Here is a 19,571-nt window from a genome sequence, read left to right on the forward strand (position 1 = left end):
GCATTCATGTTTTATGACAACAGACCCAGACAGCATCAACACCATGGCGAGAAGGAGCATAGCCTGGATCCGAATTGATGATCGGTCATACAATAGCCTGTTTTGCCAAGGTTTCAACAGTCATGACCCCAGGATTCTGAACTGCTGTTGTTGGGATAATTTGTGATATGCTATGCTATGCTATCCATAAACCAATCGATTGGGTATCCTGCTCTATCGCTCTTTCAAATCTGGCCTTGCAACCTTTTCCGTAAACGGGCTTGGTCCCTTGAGACGCCTCAAATAAGAACTCCCAAGAAGCTGCCATCCTGACGCTGCTGTATTCCAGGCAACTGTACAGTACTCAAAATACACACACACGCACACACATATGCGCCTTGCAAAGGGGGGGCTGCACAAAGAGGAAGACAAACACACTCAGCACTCGGAGTGGTCGTCATCATCGTCGTCCCAGCTCGCACCCTCCTCGGTCCGCGCCCAGCCCGCCATCCAGCGCTTCCGGCCGAAACCGCCACAGGTGCGCAGGTCGCGGGCGTCCCTCGGGACGTCCTCGTTGCGATCGCCGGCGCCCTCGCAGGCGTCCTCCTGCCAGTGCCGCACAGTGTAGTCGTCCGAGACGGTGACGAGCTTGCCCTCGTTTGACCAGCTGAGGCCCGTGACCTCGCGCTGGTGCCCGTCTGCGAGCTGCGTGCCGTTGTGGACAATGGGGATGCGTGTGTCGGCGGCGGCACCGGAGCTGGGGCCGGGACGCCTCGCACTGGCGTCCCAGTCGTGGTTTGGGTCGTGGCTTTCGCGATCCCACTTCTCGCGGAGGAAGCGCTCGTCGGTCGGGAAGAGGATGGCGCTGGATGTGGCGCTGCCGACGGCGAGAAGTTCGGGACCGTTTCCCGTGCCGACGGTGCGCAGGGCGGAGCGGACGTAGAAGGAGCCGACGGTGAGAGCGGGGTGGCGGAAGCCGTAGAGGGGGCCCAGACCAGGGGAGGCAGAACCTAGCTTCTGGCGGGGCGGGTTGCGGGAGAGTTGTGGCGCGGGTCCGAGCATGAGGTGGGCGGTCGAGTAGGCGTATACGGTGCTGTCTTTGCAGACGGCGTAGAGACGGGAGGCATCGGAACTGAGGCACATGGACGTCAGGCCGTATGGGCGCCAGGCGTGGGTCGAAGGGGTCGCTGTGGCGGACAAGGGGGTGGCTGCTCGGTTACTGGAGGTGACGTAGCGGGTGTCCCAGAGTTTGATGCAAGAGTTGGCTTCCGAAGCGGAGAGGAGGAGATGCTCCCGTCCTGCAGGCAACCACTCGAGAGCCGTGACCGAGGCTCCTCTGGTCTCACCCTCGACAACACGAACATGGGCTTCGAGCATGGTGTTCAACGGCCTTGTCCTTGATGCGGGCAGATCACGATCGCGAGCAATGGGTCCTCGAGGCCCCATCGTTGTGAAAGATACGGCGGGAGAGGTGCTGCAACGAATGTCCCAGATTTGGATCGTGCCGTCCCGGTCCGAAGTCGCAAGCACGTCACCATTGGCCTGGCCGGGTTGAAACTTGACGCGGCGCATGGCTTGGTACTGGCCGTGGTTCAGCTCCACGGCTATTGACTGGGACATGACATCCATGATCTTGCCGCTGTGGTCTCCGCAGGCGGTTGCCAGTCTGAGATCGTTGTGTGAGAAGGCCAGGTCCATAATGGCGTTATTGTGAGCTTGGACGGCGATTTTGACCTTGGTGGGTTCTGATACATGGGCGGGAACGGACTTTGTATCAAAGAGACGAATAAATCCCTCCTCATCGCCGACGGCAGTCAAGGGGGTAGCTAAGAAACAGTCAGAGATGGGTGGATAGAAACCCAGAAGCCTGAGAACGTACTGTGACAACTGGCGAGACTGAAGGGAATAGTATGCCCTCGGCCGAGGCTTGAAGTACACGTGTAGACATCTGTATCACGAGTGAAGAAGCGAGTGGTTTCGCTGCGTTGATCTAGAGTAAGGTTAGATCACGTCCAATTACCTCTTGCGTGCTGCTTTACATACCATGAGCTGGGCAGTCGATTCTCTCCAGTCCAGGCCTCGGCGTGATACCCTGCTCGCGGAGCAGCAGCTGTGCGGCAAACCCCCGGTTGCGGAGCTTCATGACAGGCTTTGGTTTATAGTCAAGCATCATCTGTCGATGATTAGTCCTACACTGCAAGCTTCTCTGGGGATAGAGACGTACCGCATCACTGGAACCAGCATGAGATGATTGTGCGAGCTTGCTCTCGAAACCGAGCGTGGAGCCGGAACGAGTCTGAGCACCCAGAGCTCTCAAATTATGAGCGGTCAAGTTAGACGTGCGCACACTCCCAATCGAGGGCGAAGACAGCAGGTCAGAGGCCTCGGTCCTCCTTCGTTTCCTCGCATCGGGAAGAGTCTCCCCTGAGTCTCTGCGTGATGCATTGTTGTAGTCGATCGATCCTCCGAAGAGGTTGAGAGTCTTCCTCCTTGCGTCTTGCGGAACGTCAACGTTGAAATCAACGGATCTTGAATCGAGCTTGTCTTCGAGGGTCGATGCAGGCGATGTCAGATGGGCGGCGTTGAGGGCCGACTCGCTCGACTCGCCGAGGATAGATCTGGCATCGAAGGGTATGGCAAGCCTCTCGCTCCGGGGAGTGAAGAACCTCCTGAATTTCCTTGGGGTTATGGTCGGCTCGCGTCGTTCTCTTCGGGATCGTTTTCGGGAAGAGCCATCCTGTATCGGCGAGGAGGGGGGCATCATGGTCGAGGGTGACGAGGGTATGTGGCCATCGCTCGGGGGAGGGCTGGCCATGGCGCGGCCCCATGTTCGGCTGGACGACATGGTGACAGTGTGGTGTGCCTGTCGAAGCACAGGTGCTCAATTGAGGAACTCACGACAACCTGGCAACGCTAGGTAGGGTAAGGTAAGAGGAGGAGGAGGGGGGTTAGGAGTTGCGTGGAGGGAAGGGGTGACAGGGCGCTGGAATGGGGAAGTCGTTGCCACGGACACCCAGGGAAGTGAGGACTCGAGACCAGGTTGCTGTGGACAACTAGTGGCGGGCCGGTGGGTTGTGTCAGAAGTGCCGGAAGCTTTGGGAGCAGAACATGAATTGACGAAGAGGTGTGGGCGTCAAGAAAGCTACCGTGAAAGACCCGGCAATTTGTTGCAGAGAAACAGGCTGGGGTGGAGAGATGGCATGAGAATTGGCAGAAGAAACGACTGACGTCGTCACGATCGAAAAGGTGCACGAGACGCACGGACGGCGAAGGGTGCCCGAGGAACGCGCCGCAACACGACCTGGACGCGTGCTAGCGCGTCTGAGCTACAGGGGTTTTTAATTGACCGTTAGCGCTTGAGCTGCCATTCACTGCCTTAGCTCTAGGTCCTGTCAGCTGCTGGCATCCCGAGTGAGCAACCTTCCCAAAGTCAATCCTGCTGCTACCCAAACATCAACCGTGTACATCCATCATGGGGACACCATGTCCTGCATCACCATGTATACACATCAACAGTCATCTGTCGGGCATTCTCATGACTTTCGTTATTGATATTTTTTTCTAACCAGGCCATCACCGGATGATGGCGTCCGCTTTTTGCGCAGGATGCCCCATCAATCCGAACGAGCCGTGCCCCGTCTATCAAGCCTCCTCAAAGCAAGCCGGTCTACGACACAGTCTTCTCGACCATGCTGATGCCGTACTTCTCCTTGAGCTCCTTCATGAGCGGGTTGTTGATCTTGGAGGTCATGGGCGCGAGCACGCCCTTCTCGGCGAGGGTGCCGTTGAGCACCTGCTTGACAGCGACGGCGCACGGCACGCCGACGAGCTTGGCCATGGCCGAGTAGCCGGCAGGGTCGCCGTACTCGACGAGGGTCGACGTGCGCGTCTCGCGCTCGCCGCTCTTGTGCTCAATGACAAACTTGTGCTGCAGCATGACGAGGTCGCGCTCGCCCTCCTCGAACTGCATCTTCTTCTCGAGCGTCGCGCAGAGCGTGTCGAGCGGGTTGCCACGCGCAATCGTCTGCTCGTCCGAAAAGAGGCCGATCCAGCGCAGACCGCCAAGGATGCGCTGCTGGTCCTCGGGCGAGTCGAAGGTCGCCTTGGCGAGGATGGCCTTCTCGAGGTCGGCGGCGCTCGAGGACGAGGCGCCGACGATGGTCTTGGTGGCCTCCTTCCAGGGCTGGTTCTGGGCGAGCGTCTCCTGGGCCGTGTCGTCGAGGAAGCCGATCTCGACCAGGACGCGGATGAACTGGGGGAAGCCCTGGTAGCGGAGGGTACCACGGATGATGGTCTCGGCCTCCGGGATGTTGTAGCGCTCCTTGTAGGGGGTCGAGTCACGGTTGGGGTACGCGACAAAGGCGTAGCCGGGGTAGATGAAGTAGGGCTTGGCCGTGCCCATGAGGTCCTTGGACTGCACGTCGACGACGGAACCGCCGTGGTAGTACTTGGCGGCGTTGCGGAGCGCCAGCAGCACGCCACGCGACGACCACGAGAACTTGTAGCCGAGAGGGTTGTCCGAGGCCTCAGGCGCGGGGAGACCGCCGCAGTAGGACAGGAAGGACAGGATCTTGCCGCCCTCCTGGTGCACCTCCTCAATGGTCTTGACGGCGTCTGCAAAAGGGTCAGTACGTCTGGATGCACAGCTTTTCGCACAAGCGCCGGTAGCTAGCAGCTGGCACACTTACAGAGGTGGTCAATACCGGGGTCCTGGGAAGCAACAAGGTCAGTTCAAGCCCCTCTCCGGGCAGGCAACGGAGGAAAACATACCAGGCCAATCTCGTTCATGACAGTGATGCCGGCGTCCTTGCACTGCTGGTCGAGCTCCATCATGGCGGGCGAGACGTAGCTGGTGGTGACGACATGCTTCTTCTGGCGGATGGCCGACTTGATGACGGTGGCGTGGAAGGTGTAAGGGATCAAGCTGATGACCAGATCGTGCTTGGCGACCTCAGCATCGAGAGCCTTGTCGTCGGTCACATCGAGGGAGATGGGGGTCGAGTGGGCGACGCCCTGGGAAAGCTTCTTCGCGGACTCGAGCGTCCTGCAGGCTGGAAGACGCAATTGGCGTCAGTTTCCGACCAAAGCTCGAACAGAAAGAGAGGTAGCTGCGTGTCTTACCGACGGTGACGGGGATACCGGCCTCGCTGAGGATATCGAGGGTCGGCCGGGTCACGAAGCCCGCACCGAGCATGAGCACGCTCCTGTGCGGCGGTCAGGTTAGCGGGGTTGCTGTTTTTGTCTCCGCATCGTAGCTATCGTAATGGTATGGTAGGTAGGTAGGTAGGTAGGTAGGTGAGGGGCAGGGGTGGGAGGAGGGGCCATGTTGAATATGGAAGATCAAGCATGGAGGCTAGACGTACTGGGATGACATGATGGTATTCTTTTTTTTCTCTCTGTGGGAAGAAAGAAAATATTGTGTCAACTGTCTTCAATCAAAAGAAGATCAAAGAAGCAGAGATGATGTTGCTCGCAAGAATCAGACATGGACGTCACAGCCAGCAGACACAAGTCATTGGCATTCGGGACCCAGAAAAATTCCACCCCACGGTGGGGTAACGGCGCGCTCATGTTTCCATGGCGTTGAGCGAGACCGGCGGACTCGCCCTTTGGAAGTGGGTGGTCGCTATCACCACGTGACCATTTGTTATCAGAACGCCAAGAAACAAAATTTCTGAAAATCGAGCCGAGAGAAGAGAAGACGGGCGGTGGGGCGGAAGGACTCGAGGACCCCAGCGCTATCACAGCAGCCTCCTTCAACGAACGACACGACACCAGGCCTGCTGCTGCTGCTGCTGCTGCTGCTGCTGCTGCTTCGCGACCGTCACCATGGCCATCCAGAAGAAGCACGGCAAGGGCCGTCTCGACAAGTGGTACAAGCTTGCCAAGGAGAAGGGCTACCGCGCCCGAGCTGCGTTCAAGCTGATCCAGCTGAACAAGAAGTATGGCTTTTTGGAAAAGAGCAAGGTCTTGATCGATCTCTGCGCCGCGCCAGGAGTGAGTTGGTGACCAAGGATTCGGGCATGCTGACGGCCTCACGCCACGGACAACGTTTGCTAACGCCTCTACGCGCAGTCATGGTGTCAAGTCGCCGCCGAGACCATGCCGGTCAACAGTCTGATTGTCGGTGTCGATCTCGCCCCCATCAAGGCCATCCCCAAGTGCATCACCTTCCAGAGCGACATTACGACCGACAAGTGCCGCGCGACGCTCCGACAACACCTCAAGACGTGGAAGGCCGACACGGTGCTCCACGACGGCGCCCCCAACGTCGGCACCGCCTGGAACCAGGATTCGTTCAACCAGGCCGAGCTCGTGCTGCAGTCGATGAAGCTGGCCACCGAGTTCCTCGTCGAGGGCGGCACCTTTGTCACCAAGGTGTTCCGCTCCAAGGACTACAACCCCCTGCTCTGGGTCTTCAACCAGCTCTTCACCAAGGTCGAGGCCACCAAGCCGCCGTCGTCGCGCAACGTCTCGGCCGAGATCTTCGTCGTCTGCCGCGGCTACAAGGCGCCCAAGCGCATCGACCCCCGCTTCCTCGACCCCAAGGCCGTCTTCGCCGAGCTCAAGGACCAGGCCCCCAACAACGAGGCCAAGGTCTACAACCCGGAGATCAAGAAGCGCAAGCGTGACGGCTACGAGGAGGGCGACTACACCCTCTACAAGGAGGCGCCCGCCAGCGAGTTCATCCAGACCGACGACCCCCTCGCCATCCTCGGCGGCTACAACAAGCTGACGTGGGCCCAGCCCAAGAACGGCGACGTGGCCCTCGCCGCCATGAGCAAGCTGCCCGAGACGACCGACGAGATCCGCCTGTGCTGCGAGGACCTCAAGGTCCTCGGCCGGCGCGACTTCAAGATCCTCCTCAAGTGGCGTCTCAAGGTGCGCGAGATCTTTGGCCTGTCTACGAAGAAGGACGACGAGCCCGTGCCCGAGGAGGTCGCCGAGGTCGAGGACATGGACGAGGAGCTCAAGATCCAGGAGGAGCTGCAGGCCATGCGCGACCGGGAGAGCACCAAGAAGAAGCGCGAGCGCCGCCGGGAGAACGAGAAGAAGCAGAAGGAGATTGTGCGCATGCAGATGAACATGATGGCCCCCATGGACATTGGCATGGAGCAGGACGGCCCCATGGGCGCCGACTCGATGTTCCGTCTCAAGATTGTCGACAAGGCCGGCGCCGCCAACAAGATTGCGCAGGGCCGCATGGCCATCCCGCGCGAGGCCGAGCAGAAGGACAGCGGCATCGGCTCGTCTGGCGAGACGGACGACGAGACGGACGAGGAGGAGGACCGCCTCGAGGAGGAGCTCGACGGCATGTACCAGCAGTACAAGGAGAAAAAGGCCGAGGCGGACGCAAAGTACCGTGCGAAGCGCGCGCGCGAGGAGCACAACGACGAGTTTGAGGGCTTCTCCGGCGACGACAAGACGGTCAACACGGACGACGAGTTTGACATGGACAGCGACAGCGACGAGTCGGACGGCGAGGCTGCCGACGGCAAGGCCCTCGTCACAACCCTCGACAGCACACCCGAGGAGGACGGCGCGTTGTCGAGGCGGGCCAAGAGCTTCTTCGGCCAGGACATGTTCGAGGGTCTCATTGACGAGGAGATGGAAGACGAGGACGTCAAGATGGCCGATGCGGGCAAGACGACGGGCGACGAGGAAATCGACGACGCCGCCATCGACGCCATGATCGCCGCGGCAAAGACCAACGCCAAGACGCAGCCCAAGGCCGAAAAGGCAAAGGCCGACAAGACCAAGGCCGACAAGACCAAGACGGAAAAGGCAAAGAAGGGCAGCAAGGCGCCAGTGCCGGCAGCCGTCGACGCCCCCGACACGGACTCGGACTCGGACAGCGAGACCGAGGGCCGCCCCGCGCCCGCCGGCGACGACGAGGCCGACTGGTCCGCCGACCAGAAGAAGGCGGACGGCACGCTCGACATTGACATCATCACGGCCGAGGCCATGACGCTGGCGCACCAGCTGGCGACGGGCCAGAAGACGTCGCACGACCTCGTCGACGACGGCTTCAACCGCCACGCCTTCCGCGACCGCGACGGTCTGCCCGAGTGGTTCATGGACGACGAGGGCAGGCACGACAAGCCGCACAAGCCCATCACCAAGGCGGCGGCCGACGCCATCAAGGAGAAGATGCGCGCGTACAACGCCCGGCCGATCAAAAAGGTGGCCGAGGCCAAGGCGCGCAAGAAGTTCAAGGCGGCGCAGCGCTACGAGAAGCTCAAGAAGAAGACCGACTCGCTCGTCAACGAGGAGGGCCTCACGGAGAAGGAGAAGGCGAGCACCATCGCCAAGATGATTGCCAAGGCGGGACAGGTCAAGAGGCGGCCGCAGCCCACGCTCGTCATCGCCAAGGGTGAGTTTGCTTCTTTTCCATCGGGGCTTGCCGTGACACGACTGCTAACCACGCACAGGCCTCAACCGTGGTGTCAAGGGACGACCCAAGGGTGTCAAGGGCAGATATACCATTGTCGACGCGAGGATGAAAAAGGACCTGAGGGCGCAAAAGAGATTGTCGAAGAAGAAGAAGCGGTAGACTGCTCGCCAAGCGAGCCGTGCGAGGGGCGTGTGCTATTCAACGGTACAGTAGACGGGATGCGGCGCTTGTCGTTCATGAAATACCATAGTCCAGTGCATTGTAGGCGTCAGAAAAGAAACAATTCGCATCGACTCGCAGCCAGGTCTCACGAAGCGAGAAGACATGATCGAATCAGGCTATAGCCATAGTGCGCTCAATCAGGAGGGTTGCATTGCACGGTCTCATAACTTGAACGCAGTCCGCCTGGGCGTTCCAACGACCCGATGTGTCAAGATTGTGAACTAATCCACCAAGAGATAGGTAATGAAGATCGATATATGATACAGCCGCCCGATTCCAGGCTCTCTTTTTTTCCCATGCCCAATGTACACTAGTCGAGCCCGCGTGTTCATCTGACTCCAGGTCAGTGTTGTTGCTAGGTCCACCCAAAAAAAAAAACGCCGCGTCCTGGTCGACGAGAGCCTAGAGGTGATCTCGAGCACAAAGGTGATCTCGTTCCGATGCCGCCACCCCATGAGCTCGTCCCACATTACGCCAACAGAAAGCCCCTGCTCACTCATCATCTTCGATCTTGATACCTCTGCCTGGTGGCCCAGCCCCCCTAGGTGCGCGTGGGCCGAGGACCCAGTCTTCCATGGCCATCCACTCGGTCCACTCGCGGTCGGCAACGGATAGCCATTCACTCCAGCCGGCGTCTGCTGCTTTAATCTCCTTCTCAGATGGCTCCTGCAACGGGCGCAGGAAGGGCGTGTACTGGCCATCCGCCATATCGTACGAGTCCTTGACGCTCAGCCAAGGGCGACTCTTGGCGGCGAAGAGGTAGTTTCGTCGTTCAGCTTCGTGCAGGCGCCCCACACCGGCCACCCAGTCGTCGCCAAAGAAACCATGAAGAATGGCAGGATAGTCGAAGCCCGTGGCGACGAGACGACGGATGTAAGGGATGGGGGATACTGCCGTGTTGGGGAGGGCGGAGCCGGGAGCCTGGAATCCGCCGAAGGAGGGGGGGAAGCCCGAGGGGCCGGGGCCTCCGCGGCTGCTGCTGGGAGCCGAGGGGTAGTGCGCTGCCGCGGCGGCCGCGGCAGGTGAAGATGGAGCGGATTTGAACGACAAGACGGGATTCGGGTGCTGCTGGTAGGGAAGGCGGATATTGACAAAGGCAGCCACCGCCTGGACGGGGGGGTCGTACTGGGCACGGTCGACAAAGTAGCGAACGCAGGACTGGAAGTGGTTGTACCAGTCGAAAATGTCAAAGTTGGGGTCCTACGAGCCTTGTCAGCAGTCTGCCTCTAGGCACATGAGAACCAAGGAGGAGAGGCCGTGTCCTACTTGGGCATGGAATGAAGGCCCTGCAGAGGCACCGCTGGCAAAAGCCATGTCGAAGGAGAGGGGATGTGTGCGGTCGAGATGCGAGCTGTCACGGATGACTGGCTACTCGTGTCCAGCTTGGAGCCAGGGCTCCGAGGTGTCTAATAACACAGGATCCGGCAGGCGAGCTTGACAAGGCGAAGAATTCAGATCTGGGTGCCGGAGACGGAGGGTCAAGGATGGGATGGATACGACACTGCCCTGGTGTGAGATGCGCATGGACGGGGGTCGCGTGGTAGGCTGTTCTAGTTCTGCAGAAGGGGGGTGTGGGTGTGGGATTGGACGGAACTCGGGCAGGAATTAGGCCAGCGTCGAGAGTGGGCTTTGGGGCTACCGAGTACGGATGCCGTACCGTGTATGTATGGATACAGAGGCAGAGTGGCGGTGAGGAGATAGGACAGGAGACCGGGACTGGCTGGCGGATGGGTTGCCACCGATGTATGTATGAGTGAGTGAGTGAGCCGGGCGGGTGGGCGTGGTGTTTATATCAGTTTGGAGATGGAAGGCAAGAGAGGAAAAGGCAAAAGAAGAGGCCAGGCCAAGCAACGCAGGTACCACCTTCACCGTCGGCGTGCTTGCCGTAGCGCCTGCCTGTCTGTCCTCCAGGTCGACCCTAATGGCGTCAGGCGTCGTTCGGAGATATGGGAAGCCGTCCGGGGAAAGGTTGAATAAGAAACGGTCAGATGCCCCCAAGGGAGGAGGTACAGTCTTCTCCACAGCAGAACAATAGTACCTGAGGTAGGCAGGGAACGATGAGTGACGGCTAGATTTACCTACTCGGTACCTTAGGTTAAGGCACCTTAGGTTAAGGCACCTTAGGTTAAGGTACCTTAGTTACGCTCGGTAGGTGGGCAGGCTGTGTGGCCCTGGGCACTGCGGCAGATCAGGTCCGCGGTTGAGGCGCCGGCTACCTCACCGTGAAAGCCAGAAAGGACTCGAGATGGGAAATGCATGGGCAGCCAGAGCCAAGGATGTCGAGGGAGACAGAAGAGACGACCGGGAGACGCGAGAAAAGTAACGGGTGAAGCCAATCTGCTTGGTGCCTGCCTCTGCACTCTCGACAGCCACGGACGGCGAAGAACCGGGGTCAGTGTTCATGCAGGTCAGTCCAATGTGAGTGAGTAGTGAGCAGGCGCAGATGGCTTGCGTTGCGGACGACACTTGCATGCCTCCACCAGCCTGCCTGCCTCGCTGGCTTGGCCGTCGGCCGTTGACCAGTAACGAGCGACGAGTGACTAGCGACGGAAAAGGACCAGGGCAAGGTAGGTAGGTAGGCACAGCAGGGAAGGGCCTGAAGGCCGGCGCCCAGGGTGGGTAAGGTATGACCATCAAGCATTTGTGAAAGACATGAAAAGGGAGGGGTGGCGGCGGAGGGCGGAGGGCGGCGAGCAGGATGCGCGAAACAAAAACGAACGAGAGCGAAAAAGGAGACGATTCCCGACGAGTCGTTGCCTCGTGCGTGAGGAGGCCTGGCCTGGCCGAGCTGAAGCTCAGCACGAGGTCCACTCCCACAGGGGGAAAGGGGAAGGGGGGGGGGGAGGACCAAGCAGTCAAGGACCCCTCCGAAGGCCACCCCCCTCTCTTCGGCCGACGTGAGGTGTTTTGCGTGGAGGAGGAGAAGGCGGAGAGGAAAGGAGGGACCAACAGAAGAGTGACTAGCTGCGGGCACTTGTTCAATGGTGCCGCTGAATATACTGGGAGCACGATGGCTCGGTGTCCGGTGGCCTAGCGGTTGCATACTCAGCCGGGGCCGGTGTGCGACGGGACAAAAAGTGTGAACCGGGGGGTGACTTGGTGATCCTGATGTCTTGCCCGTTCGGGGACTGTGGCTTTTACGCTGGGAGATGGGAGCTGCTAGGAGGCTGCTGGGAGCTGCTGGGAGCTGCTGGGAGCTGGAGCTGGAGCTGGAGCTGGGGAATGGCGCACGGTGGTAGTTGGTGGTCGGCGGTTGATTCGAGTGGAGGGCCACAGGCTGAGGCGCTTCACGAGAGTGGGGGTCTGCTTGGCGAGAAACGATGAGGTAGACGCATCGAAAAGGAAGGGGAACCAGCCAGGCATTGTGACAGGGTGTCATTCATATTGGTTTCCAGGTAGTTGGGAGATTGAAGAGCCGGTCACCAGGCGTATGTGTACAAGCACAAGCACAAGAATAGTCACAAGCATCAATACAGATGGGTAAAGGTGCAGGGCGCGGATGGGCTGGAAGGGGAAAAGCAACGAGAGAAAGACGTGGCTTTGTTCAGGAGAGGCGTGGAGGCGTGAGATCAATGGGATGACAGAGACAGCGTCCACTGATGCAACGAGTTCTCGTCAGCTTGCCCGATCAAGGCGAGCAGACGCAGCACCAGGGTAAGGGGGTCTCGGCAAGAACAATCAAGATGGAGGTGCTGTTGCTGCTGTTACGACTGGGAGTTGCGGCTACAGCTCCCCTTCCTCCCCACTCGCTCCTGCTCAGGGCGTATGAGATGGCCGGCGCGAGGCGGGCAGCAAGGGTCATGGTGGCGCCAACGAGGCCTGTGGCAGGCAGGCACTACTGGCCCTGTGAGGCCGCGGTCCCTTCCGAAAGCCCAGGTCAACGACAAAACGGCTGAAGCAAGTGCAACCAGTGGAAGCTGGACCCTGGAATATCTCCGAAATAACAGGCAAGAAAAGTTCAACTGCCAGCGCCAATTGACAGTCCATTTTACCTACCTACATTGCACTCGGTGGATGGCAGTACTCAACAGACGCGCATCCTTGATTGCTCATTGATGTTGGTGTATACAGGCACCTCTGGCGGCCCTCCTCCCCATCTGCTTCCAAGTACTATTTCTACGGACATGCCGCTCATTGAGACCCTCCATCCATTGGCCGCTCAGCAGAGGTACAATGATCTCAGCATGACGGGGAACACAACCCGGAGACGGCCTGTCCGGTGGTTCGACATCCAGTGATACGCACCTCCACCCAGGCGCGGCAGCGTACCTAGGTGCCCCTCTCACCCCCCCCCCCCCCCCCCCCCTTCCCGTCGCCATGCGGTCGTCGAGCCGGGGCGAGACTGAAGAGGGGTGTGATCCTGCATCGCTGCACCACTAACGAGTCCCTACCCAGGTACTAGAAGTACTTGGATCCCTCTCTGCAGCTCTGCGCCTCTCAGGTCGTGACACTGAGGTAGTGAAGAAGGTGGCTCCTCGAGGCAAAAGCCAGGGAGCAACCAACCAGATTTGACAGGGGTCACCCTCGCAGGCCATCGAGTAACGCACCTGCAACGCAGCTCACGAGCCATCGGCACGCCCACGGCGGGTTTCCAGGGCACACCTGTCTGGCCTCAGCTCTTTTGTCGGTCTGTCGGGCGCACAGAGCATTCGGTTGTTGAACGCGCACCCCCCCAGCGCCCCCGAAGCACGTACATACCCAACGTGGTTAACTCAGGATAGGTAGGTCGCTGCCATCCCCACCAACCTTGGCCAGGGCCCCTCTAACCATTCCCCAGCCCCTCAGCCTACCGCCGTTGCCTCTCCTCCACAAAGCAAAGCCATCGATACGAAGTGTGCTCGTGCGAACCCTCTCGCCCTCTGTGCTATCACAAATCATGTCGATGTCGAGTGGCTTTTCGAGGGAGTTATGTGAGGGATCGGCATCTTGTTCTTCTCAACTCCGAGAAACAGTCCGACGTCATCTCCGCTCATCTTGTGAGTCGTGATCTCTGTCACATCTCACCTGAGGCATCAGATAATCTTGCCGTGGGCGCAGCCTGACAGCTCGACGGGCCATGTCCGAAATCACAAAGCATGCCGATTGGATCCGTGGAGAGCTGCGCGCACGAGACATGAAATTTTGTCGACTGCTGACATCCAGCCATGCCCTCCGACATAGGATATTCAATTAGGGGGACAACGAATCCCTCCATCTCGTCTGAAATGTGTCTCGCCCCTTTCGAGCAGGACACGACATCAGAGGATATCGAGCTGTATCGAGCCTTACAGCAATCTCGTTGGACTCAATCTTAACCTAAGCAACCCAAGAGATCGACAGCATCGTGGGCCAATCAGCCGGCAATTTCGAAACCCGAGTCTTGGCACGTGTGCGAGACATGTACAGTAGGTAGTAAACACAAGAAGTACAAGCAACGGCTTCGAGTGTGCTTCTTCTCGCAGGCCAAGCGGTAAGGCCCAACGCGGTCGAGGCCAAGTTCGACTCCAAAGGGGATCCCGACACAACGTCCGATCGTTCCTATCCTTTCCTAAGAGGCCTATCCAAGGAGTCGTTGGCGGCTTGCCGAATTCGAGCCGACATTCCATGTCACTCGTCTTGCGCCACTTCTTGTCTTGAGCAAAGAACAGGCCTGCCTGGACAGGCCCAGCTCCTCAGATCTTGTTTCTCGAACCGGTCAACCCGGCCACCAGATGTTTAGGTTTTAGGGTTTTGCCTGTTCTCCAAGACACAGGCTCTTCTTCCCAAAGCCCCGCCACAGATACAACCTTCTCTTGGGTGCCGATGGCAATTACTACCCCAATCCATGCATCGGCTGCTCCGTGGCATTGGCTGGCCTGGACTCGACGTTTCTCTGCTCGTGTAACACATCCTGATATGCAGCCCTCTTCGTCCACTGGCAACTGCTCCTTGGCTACCTGCTCCACAACTAAATCAGCCCATGCGTGCACATTTCATTGCCTTGGGTGCCGGTTTGAGCTTTCCGGCTAGATGTCAGTCCACCTCCAACGGGACGGGACATCATCTTGGCAGAGACGATATACTTTGATGACTCGAAAGGTCTGCATAGTGGTCTCGGGTCAGAAGTTCCAATTGGGGTTGCATCTGCTCCAACGGACCTAGGCTGCTCTATGTCTCTGTTGCCGTCATTGGAAAGCAGGAAGTATTTCGATGTTGAGCGGGTGGCTTGGTGTGGGCTTGACGGCTGACTGCATATTCGATCCGATCAGTTCCGTGGTTTTGGGCCCTACGATCCATCTCTTCTCGAGCTCATGTCGACATCGACATCGGTAACTTCACTGTAGCTCTGTGCTCGCAGATGGTGAAATCGTGGCCGGCGTCGGGAGTCTTTCAACCGTAACTTTTGCGGTACGATCTTCACAGGTCTCCGTTTCCTCAGCCTACCTTCCATGCCGCGTTACTTTGGCATTGTGTGTAACGAGGCATCTGCATTCCATATCCGCTGTCCACAGAATGTTGGCGTCTAGCTGAATGCAACGGTCTATCGGAGGCAGTGGTCTTCCACTTGACACGGCCATCATCTCTGGAACCGACGAGTCCGGCGAAAATCTCAAGCAGCATGTTGCACAGATGGAAGATTATTGACTCGCGAATTACGTCAAGTTTCGCAAGCTTACTGGATTCATCTGGTCATGTCTGCATCACTGTCTCAACAGCATATGCGGCAGAGCCCGATATGTTTGACCGCGACACCCGAGTGTCTTTCCCAACCAGTCCGCTCAGCGCCGGCCTCGCATATCTTACGTGGTATCAGCTCGACGAACAAGTCCGAGGCCATTCGTCGTCTGCATCAAAGCCGTGAGGCCATGTTGTCATCACCCTGTCAACACTCGCCACAGGGAGAGCACGCGCGCGTGAAGGAAGTGGTCGTGCTCTGTCACACCGACATCGTTAGTGACCCGTGGTTCTTCCGCCTGAGGGGAAAGTCTAGATGTTCTCACTGTGAGTATGTAGGATCAACTGAGTTGGTGAAACGTTCTTTCTACGTGCCATAGGATACGGCGTGTGGGGTTGCATGGGTCATTTATCCCGCATGTACCATGGATAGCAAATCTCTCACGATGTTTCGGCGACGTCACCGGGGGTGATATTACCAAACGACCATATGACGCCGTCTCTAAAACTCCAGGTTCACTGCCTCGTAAAGCACCGGGTCGCCGCCAACTCACAACAGAAGTACAGGGCTCTCACTTCGTACAGCATTCGACAGCAACGCGAACTCGGGGGAAAAGACGATCCAGTAGAAAGAAGTGAGTTGCTCCACGCCGTCAGAGCTCAATAAGTGGTGCATCGATCGGATCGTCCCGAGACTTGGTTGTATTTAATTTGAGCAGCCGTTGGGCTGCCGCTGCTAACAGGAGTCTACCCCGAACTCAGACAGCAGGCCGAATGCGGCCAGACCGGCGAAAGAGGTATATCGATAATTCAGGTTGCCTATAATAGTAGGCTATGGTCTTATTTCGACCGGCTTCTCGGAACCCTGCCATCATCCTTCGTTCACAGCCTGCATGCCATATTGTCACGTCTCATGTTACACCACAGGCACCGCCATGGCCTTGAGATGAAGCTACGCAGGCCAACAGTGGAGCAGCCCGCCTGCTAAACCTTGGCCCGACATCTATAAGCGGCGGGAACGCAACATCAGGATGTCACATTGTAGAAGATGTATAGCATGGACATGGCATGGTCGGTAAGATCGCCGAATGCACCAATGTGTAAGTGCAACTGTAGGTAGGTATGGTTCCTATCCGAGGCTCCGCGCTCAACGCCTTCCATATCTGTCTCTGTGCACCGACTGCATTGCAGCCTTGCAAGGATCAAGGTTCCAAAAGAACTCAGCTTATTGCCACCCACGAGTTAGGTCTCGCCCGGCCAGACGAGTCTCGTGTTTGTGCGCCCGTTGTTGCGAGTGATTTGGCAAATCTAGTCTTTATCCGATGGGGGGGGCCTTTAGCCGCCGTCCGCTTATAGAGCAAGAAGTGGCCAAGCTGAGTGTCCATGGAGGGGGGCGGGCGGTGACGTGAGCCCGTCATAGATGCTCCGAGGGAGCGGTTGTGTGTGAGCCCTGTCTTCCGACGACCTTCTTCCATGCGAACAGGGCAACTCCATGGTGCACGCAGGAGTCATCCTTCGAGATCCGAGAGGCGATGTGATGCGCGTGTGTGGCCTGGTCATACGCCAGAGCTCTTGGTACCTTTGTCTGTCCAGGGTCATTCGTCCTACAGACGACTCTTCTGGCTGGGTCTCCATTTCGCATAGGGGTGCTCTTCCTTTCCAGGAATGAGGTGATCAACGGCCGCAGTATTAAGGTAACCGGGATGGACCTGGTCCAAGCTGGTCACCCCACACATCTTCATCGTCGTCTCGAGCTCATCGCGCAGAACTGTTCCATGTCAGAGACTGTTCTCGCCGCCCTCTTTGATGAAGCAAAGGGGGGCAATGAGGGGCTGAACTCACTATCGATATACCGCTCGACGCCCTCGGTGCCATAGTTGAGGGCGTAGAGCAATCCCCTGCCGACGCCGACGCCCCTGGCGCCCAGGCAGAGAGCCTTGAAAATGTCGGTGCCGCGCGTGACACCGCCGTCGACGTAGACCTCCATCTTGTCAAAGACGTCGGGGCAGTTCTTCTGCAGCTCGAGCAGGACGAGGATGGTGGCAGGGCTCGTGTCGAGGCTGCGGCCGCCGTGGTTGGAGACGATGATGGCCTCGACGCCGTGCTCGGCGGCGCGCACGGCGTCCATCCAGGTCTGGATGCCCTTGAGCACAATGGGCAGCCCCGGCACGGTGCGACGCAGCCAGGCAATGTCGTCCCAGCAGACGTTGGCGTCAATGTAGCTGCCCATGATGCGGCCGAGGGCGCCGCCACGGGCGTCATTCTTGGCGGCAGCGCCCGAGATGGGTGAGGCCAGCGACTCATCGGAGCGGACGCGCTCGTCTGCCTCGCGCTTGCCGGGCAGGGGCGCGTCGACGGTCAGGACGAGGGCCTTGACGCCGCGGGCCTGGGCGTCGCGCAGGAGGCGCTCCGAGTTGGCGCGGTTCTTGTCGACGTAGAGCTGGAAGAAGACGGGCACATCGTAGGGCGTGGCGACGTCGTGGGCGGCGTGGGCGGCGAGTATGTCAGCGAGGGAAAAGCTGGCGCTGACGGAAACGGTCTGGGGCATGCCCGAGGCCTTGAGTGCGCGGCCGAGGGCCTTCTCCCCCTCGGGATGGACGAGCTTGGCCATGGCCGTCGGCGGCGCGAAGAGGGGCAGGCGGGTGGCGTGCGAGAGCATGGTCGTGCTCGTGTCGACCGTGGCGACCTGGCGAAGGACGCGGGGGCGCAGTGTGATGGAGGCGTAGGCCTCGGCGTTGCGACGCTTGGTGTGAAGGTCGGTGGCAGCAGACGAGACGAAGGCCCAGGCTTTTGGGGGGAAGGTGGTTGATGCCACAGCCTCGAAGTCATGTGCGCTGATGAGGGTATCCAGAGGTGGTTTGGTCTGAGAGGTGGCCGGCGCAGGGAATACCGTTCCGGCGTTTGTCGGGGCTTCGGGGCTCTGCCGGGCCTCGGTTGAGCCGAAGGGTGATGATGCTGGAGACATTGTAAGGGGAGGGTGATGGTTATAATGAGATTAGGTGCCGTGCGCAATGATGAGAGTCTGAGCGGGTTCAGATCAGTTGGGCTGTGTAGAGAGCAGACGTGAGCATGCCAGGTACTCATTGATCAGGAGAAGAAATCAGCGATAGTCCATTGATGAGAAGACGTCTGCAACGTTCAACATAAGAAGAGGCGACCTCGGGTGGATGCTCGCACGATCGGAGGGGAATCAACGTGGAGGAGGCGATCCGGGGGCGGTGGATTCGGTGGGGGAAGAGCGGCCAAGCGGCAGCGCTCGGTGAAGCTCATGCCGAGTGGCGCAGTTGCGGCTTTGCTGCATGTGGCTAGTGTGGGCAAGAAGCCTCCCTGGGCAAGGTACCTCTCTCTACCTTAGGTAGGTTCTCTGAACGATACATGTGAATGCCCTATCATCAGGCGACACGGTAACTGACATTCCTGGGGTTCATTGATGCTGTGAACATTTTTTATGTGAATTTTTCTTTTGAATTCCATTCTGTGTGGGAACCCCGGCCGTGCCGCTCACCCAGCCAAGGCCTTGGTGATCAAGGCCGTAGCCCTCTCGCTGAGATCCATCTTCAACGCCAGCGCCCGGCCCGGCTCGCTCATCTTGGCCCACGTCTTCTGCAGGATGCCGATAATCTTGGGCTCGTCAATCTCCTCCTTGCTCTCAAAGCCGTCGAACTGGTCGTCGAGGAACACGAGACAGGCCACGTCCTCGAGCACCTGCGTCTCCTCGTCGGCCGCGAGGTTCTCCTTCCTGATGAGCGCCGCGACGCGCGCCACGTCGGTCGGCGGCACGTCCGTCTCGGCCGTCAGCAGCGCGGCCACCTGCGCCGCCGCCTGCGACTTGAGCTTGGCCCGCCACGTGAGGTAGCCCGGCCGCGTCATGGGGTACGCCGACCGCGGGATCTCCCAGCGCCGAAAGTGCTGCGCGCGGCACGCCAGCTGGAGCGCCGGGCCGGCCTCGGGCTGCCGCGCCGCGAGCCACCGCGTCATCTTGCGCGCGTAGTGCAGTTCGTAGGGGATCGGCGGTGTCGTCTCCGAGGCTTTGGGGTCGCGGGCGTGGGCTTCGTCGATGAGGTCGAGGCCCTTTTGGTAGGCCGCGGGGAGGGGAGGGAGCGTCGCCATTTTTGCTGGTCTCTCTCTCTCTCTCACACACACTCTCTCTTTCTCTTTCTCTCTTTGGCTTTGGCGCGTCTCTGCCGTCTGTCTAGCTTGCTGCGCTTTGGCGCCGAGGATAACAGACAAGTCGGTAGCCTGGTGAGTGGTCTGCAAGTAGGTATTCAAGATAGGGCAAGATGAGTGGTATCGCTGAACTGAACAGAGGGAGATAAAAGACATGCCGTTGCCGTGAGGTCAA

General features: G+C 59.1%; 6 protein-coding genes across 6 annotated transcripts; 1 reads left to right on the plus strand and 5 right to left on the minus strand.

Annotated features, from left to right (window-relative positions):
• Positions 1–417: 417 nt before the first annotated feature.
• Positions 418–2,824, minus strand: D7B24_002908 (uncharacterized protein; the record flags this gene model as incomplete). Its single annotated transcript, XM_028637103.1, has 4 exons — positions 418–1,805; positions 1,859–1,969; positions 2,023–2,152; positions 2,204–2,824. 4 exons carry the CDS (start codon positions 2,822–2,824, stop codon positions 418–420), a joined length of 2,250 nt encoding a protein of 749 aa, XP_028490923.1.
• Positions 2,825–3,646: 822 nt separating this feature from the next.
• On the minus strand, positions 3,647–5,353 carry LYS3 (Saccharopine dehydrogenase [NADP(+), L-glutamate-forming]; the record flags this gene model as incomplete). Its single annotated transcript, XM_028637104.1, has 5 exons — positions 3,647–4,593; positions 4,668–4,689; positions 4,750–5,030; positions 5,101–5,183; positions 5,343–5,353. 5 exons carry the CDS (start codon positions 5,351–5,353, stop codon positions 3,647–3,649), a joined length of 1,344 nt encoding a protein of 447 aa, XP_028490924.1.
• A 455-nt stretch (positions 5,354–5,808) lies between these two features.
• On the plus strand, positions 5,809–8,533 carry SPB1 (AdoMet-dependent rRNA methyltransferase spb1; the record flags this gene model as incomplete). Its single annotated transcript, XM_028637105.1, has 3 exons — positions 5,809–5,976; positions 6,055–8,353; positions 8,412–8,533. The coding sequence occupies 3 exons, from the start codon at positions 5,809–5,811 to the stop codon at positions 8,531–8,533; spliced, it is 2,589 nt and encodes an 862-aa protein (XP_028490925.1).
• A 555-nt stretch (positions 8,534–9,088) lies between these two features.
• On the minus strand, positions 9,089–9,910 carry D7B24_002911 (uncharacterized protein; the record flags this gene model as incomplete). The annotated part of the gene is made up of 2 exons (XM_028637106.1): positions 9,089–9,796; positions 9,863–9,910. The coding sequence occupies 2 exons, from the start codon at positions 9,908–9,910 to the stop codon at positions 9,089–9,091; spliced, it is 756 nt and encodes a 251-aa protein (XP_028490926.1).
• A 6,923-nt stretch (positions 9,911–16,833) lies between these two features.
• Positions 16,834–18,194, minus strand: D7B24_002912 (uncharacterized protein; the record flags this gene model as incomplete). The annotated part of the gene is made up of 2 exons (XM_028637107.1): positions 16,834–16,997; positions 17,072–18,194. 2 exons carry the CDS (start codon positions 18,192–18,194, stop codon positions 16,834–16,836), a joined length of 1,287 nt encoding a protein of 428 aa, XP_028490927.1.
• A 536-nt stretch (positions 18,195–18,730) lies between these two features.
• On the minus strand, positions 18,731–19,339 carry D7B24_002913 (uncharacterized protein; the record flags this gene model as incomplete). The annotated part of the gene is made up of 1 exon (XM_028637108.1): positions 18,731–19,339. The coding sequence occupies one exon, from the start codon at positions 19,337–19,339 to the stop codon at positions 18,731–18,733; it is 609 nt and encodes a 202-aa protein (XP_028490928.1).
• Positions 19,340–19,571: the final 232 nt, after the last annotated feature.

The sequence above is a fragment of the Verticillium nonalfalfae genome, assembly GCF_003724135.2.
Source record: "Verticillium nonalfalfae strain VnAa140/NRRL 66861 chromosome Unknown scaffold_177, whole genome shotgun sequence".
NCBI classification, from domain to species: domain Eukaryota; kingdom Fungi; phylum Ascomycota; class Sordariomycetes; order Glomerellales; family Plectosphaerellaceae; genus Verticillium; species Verticillium nonalfalfae.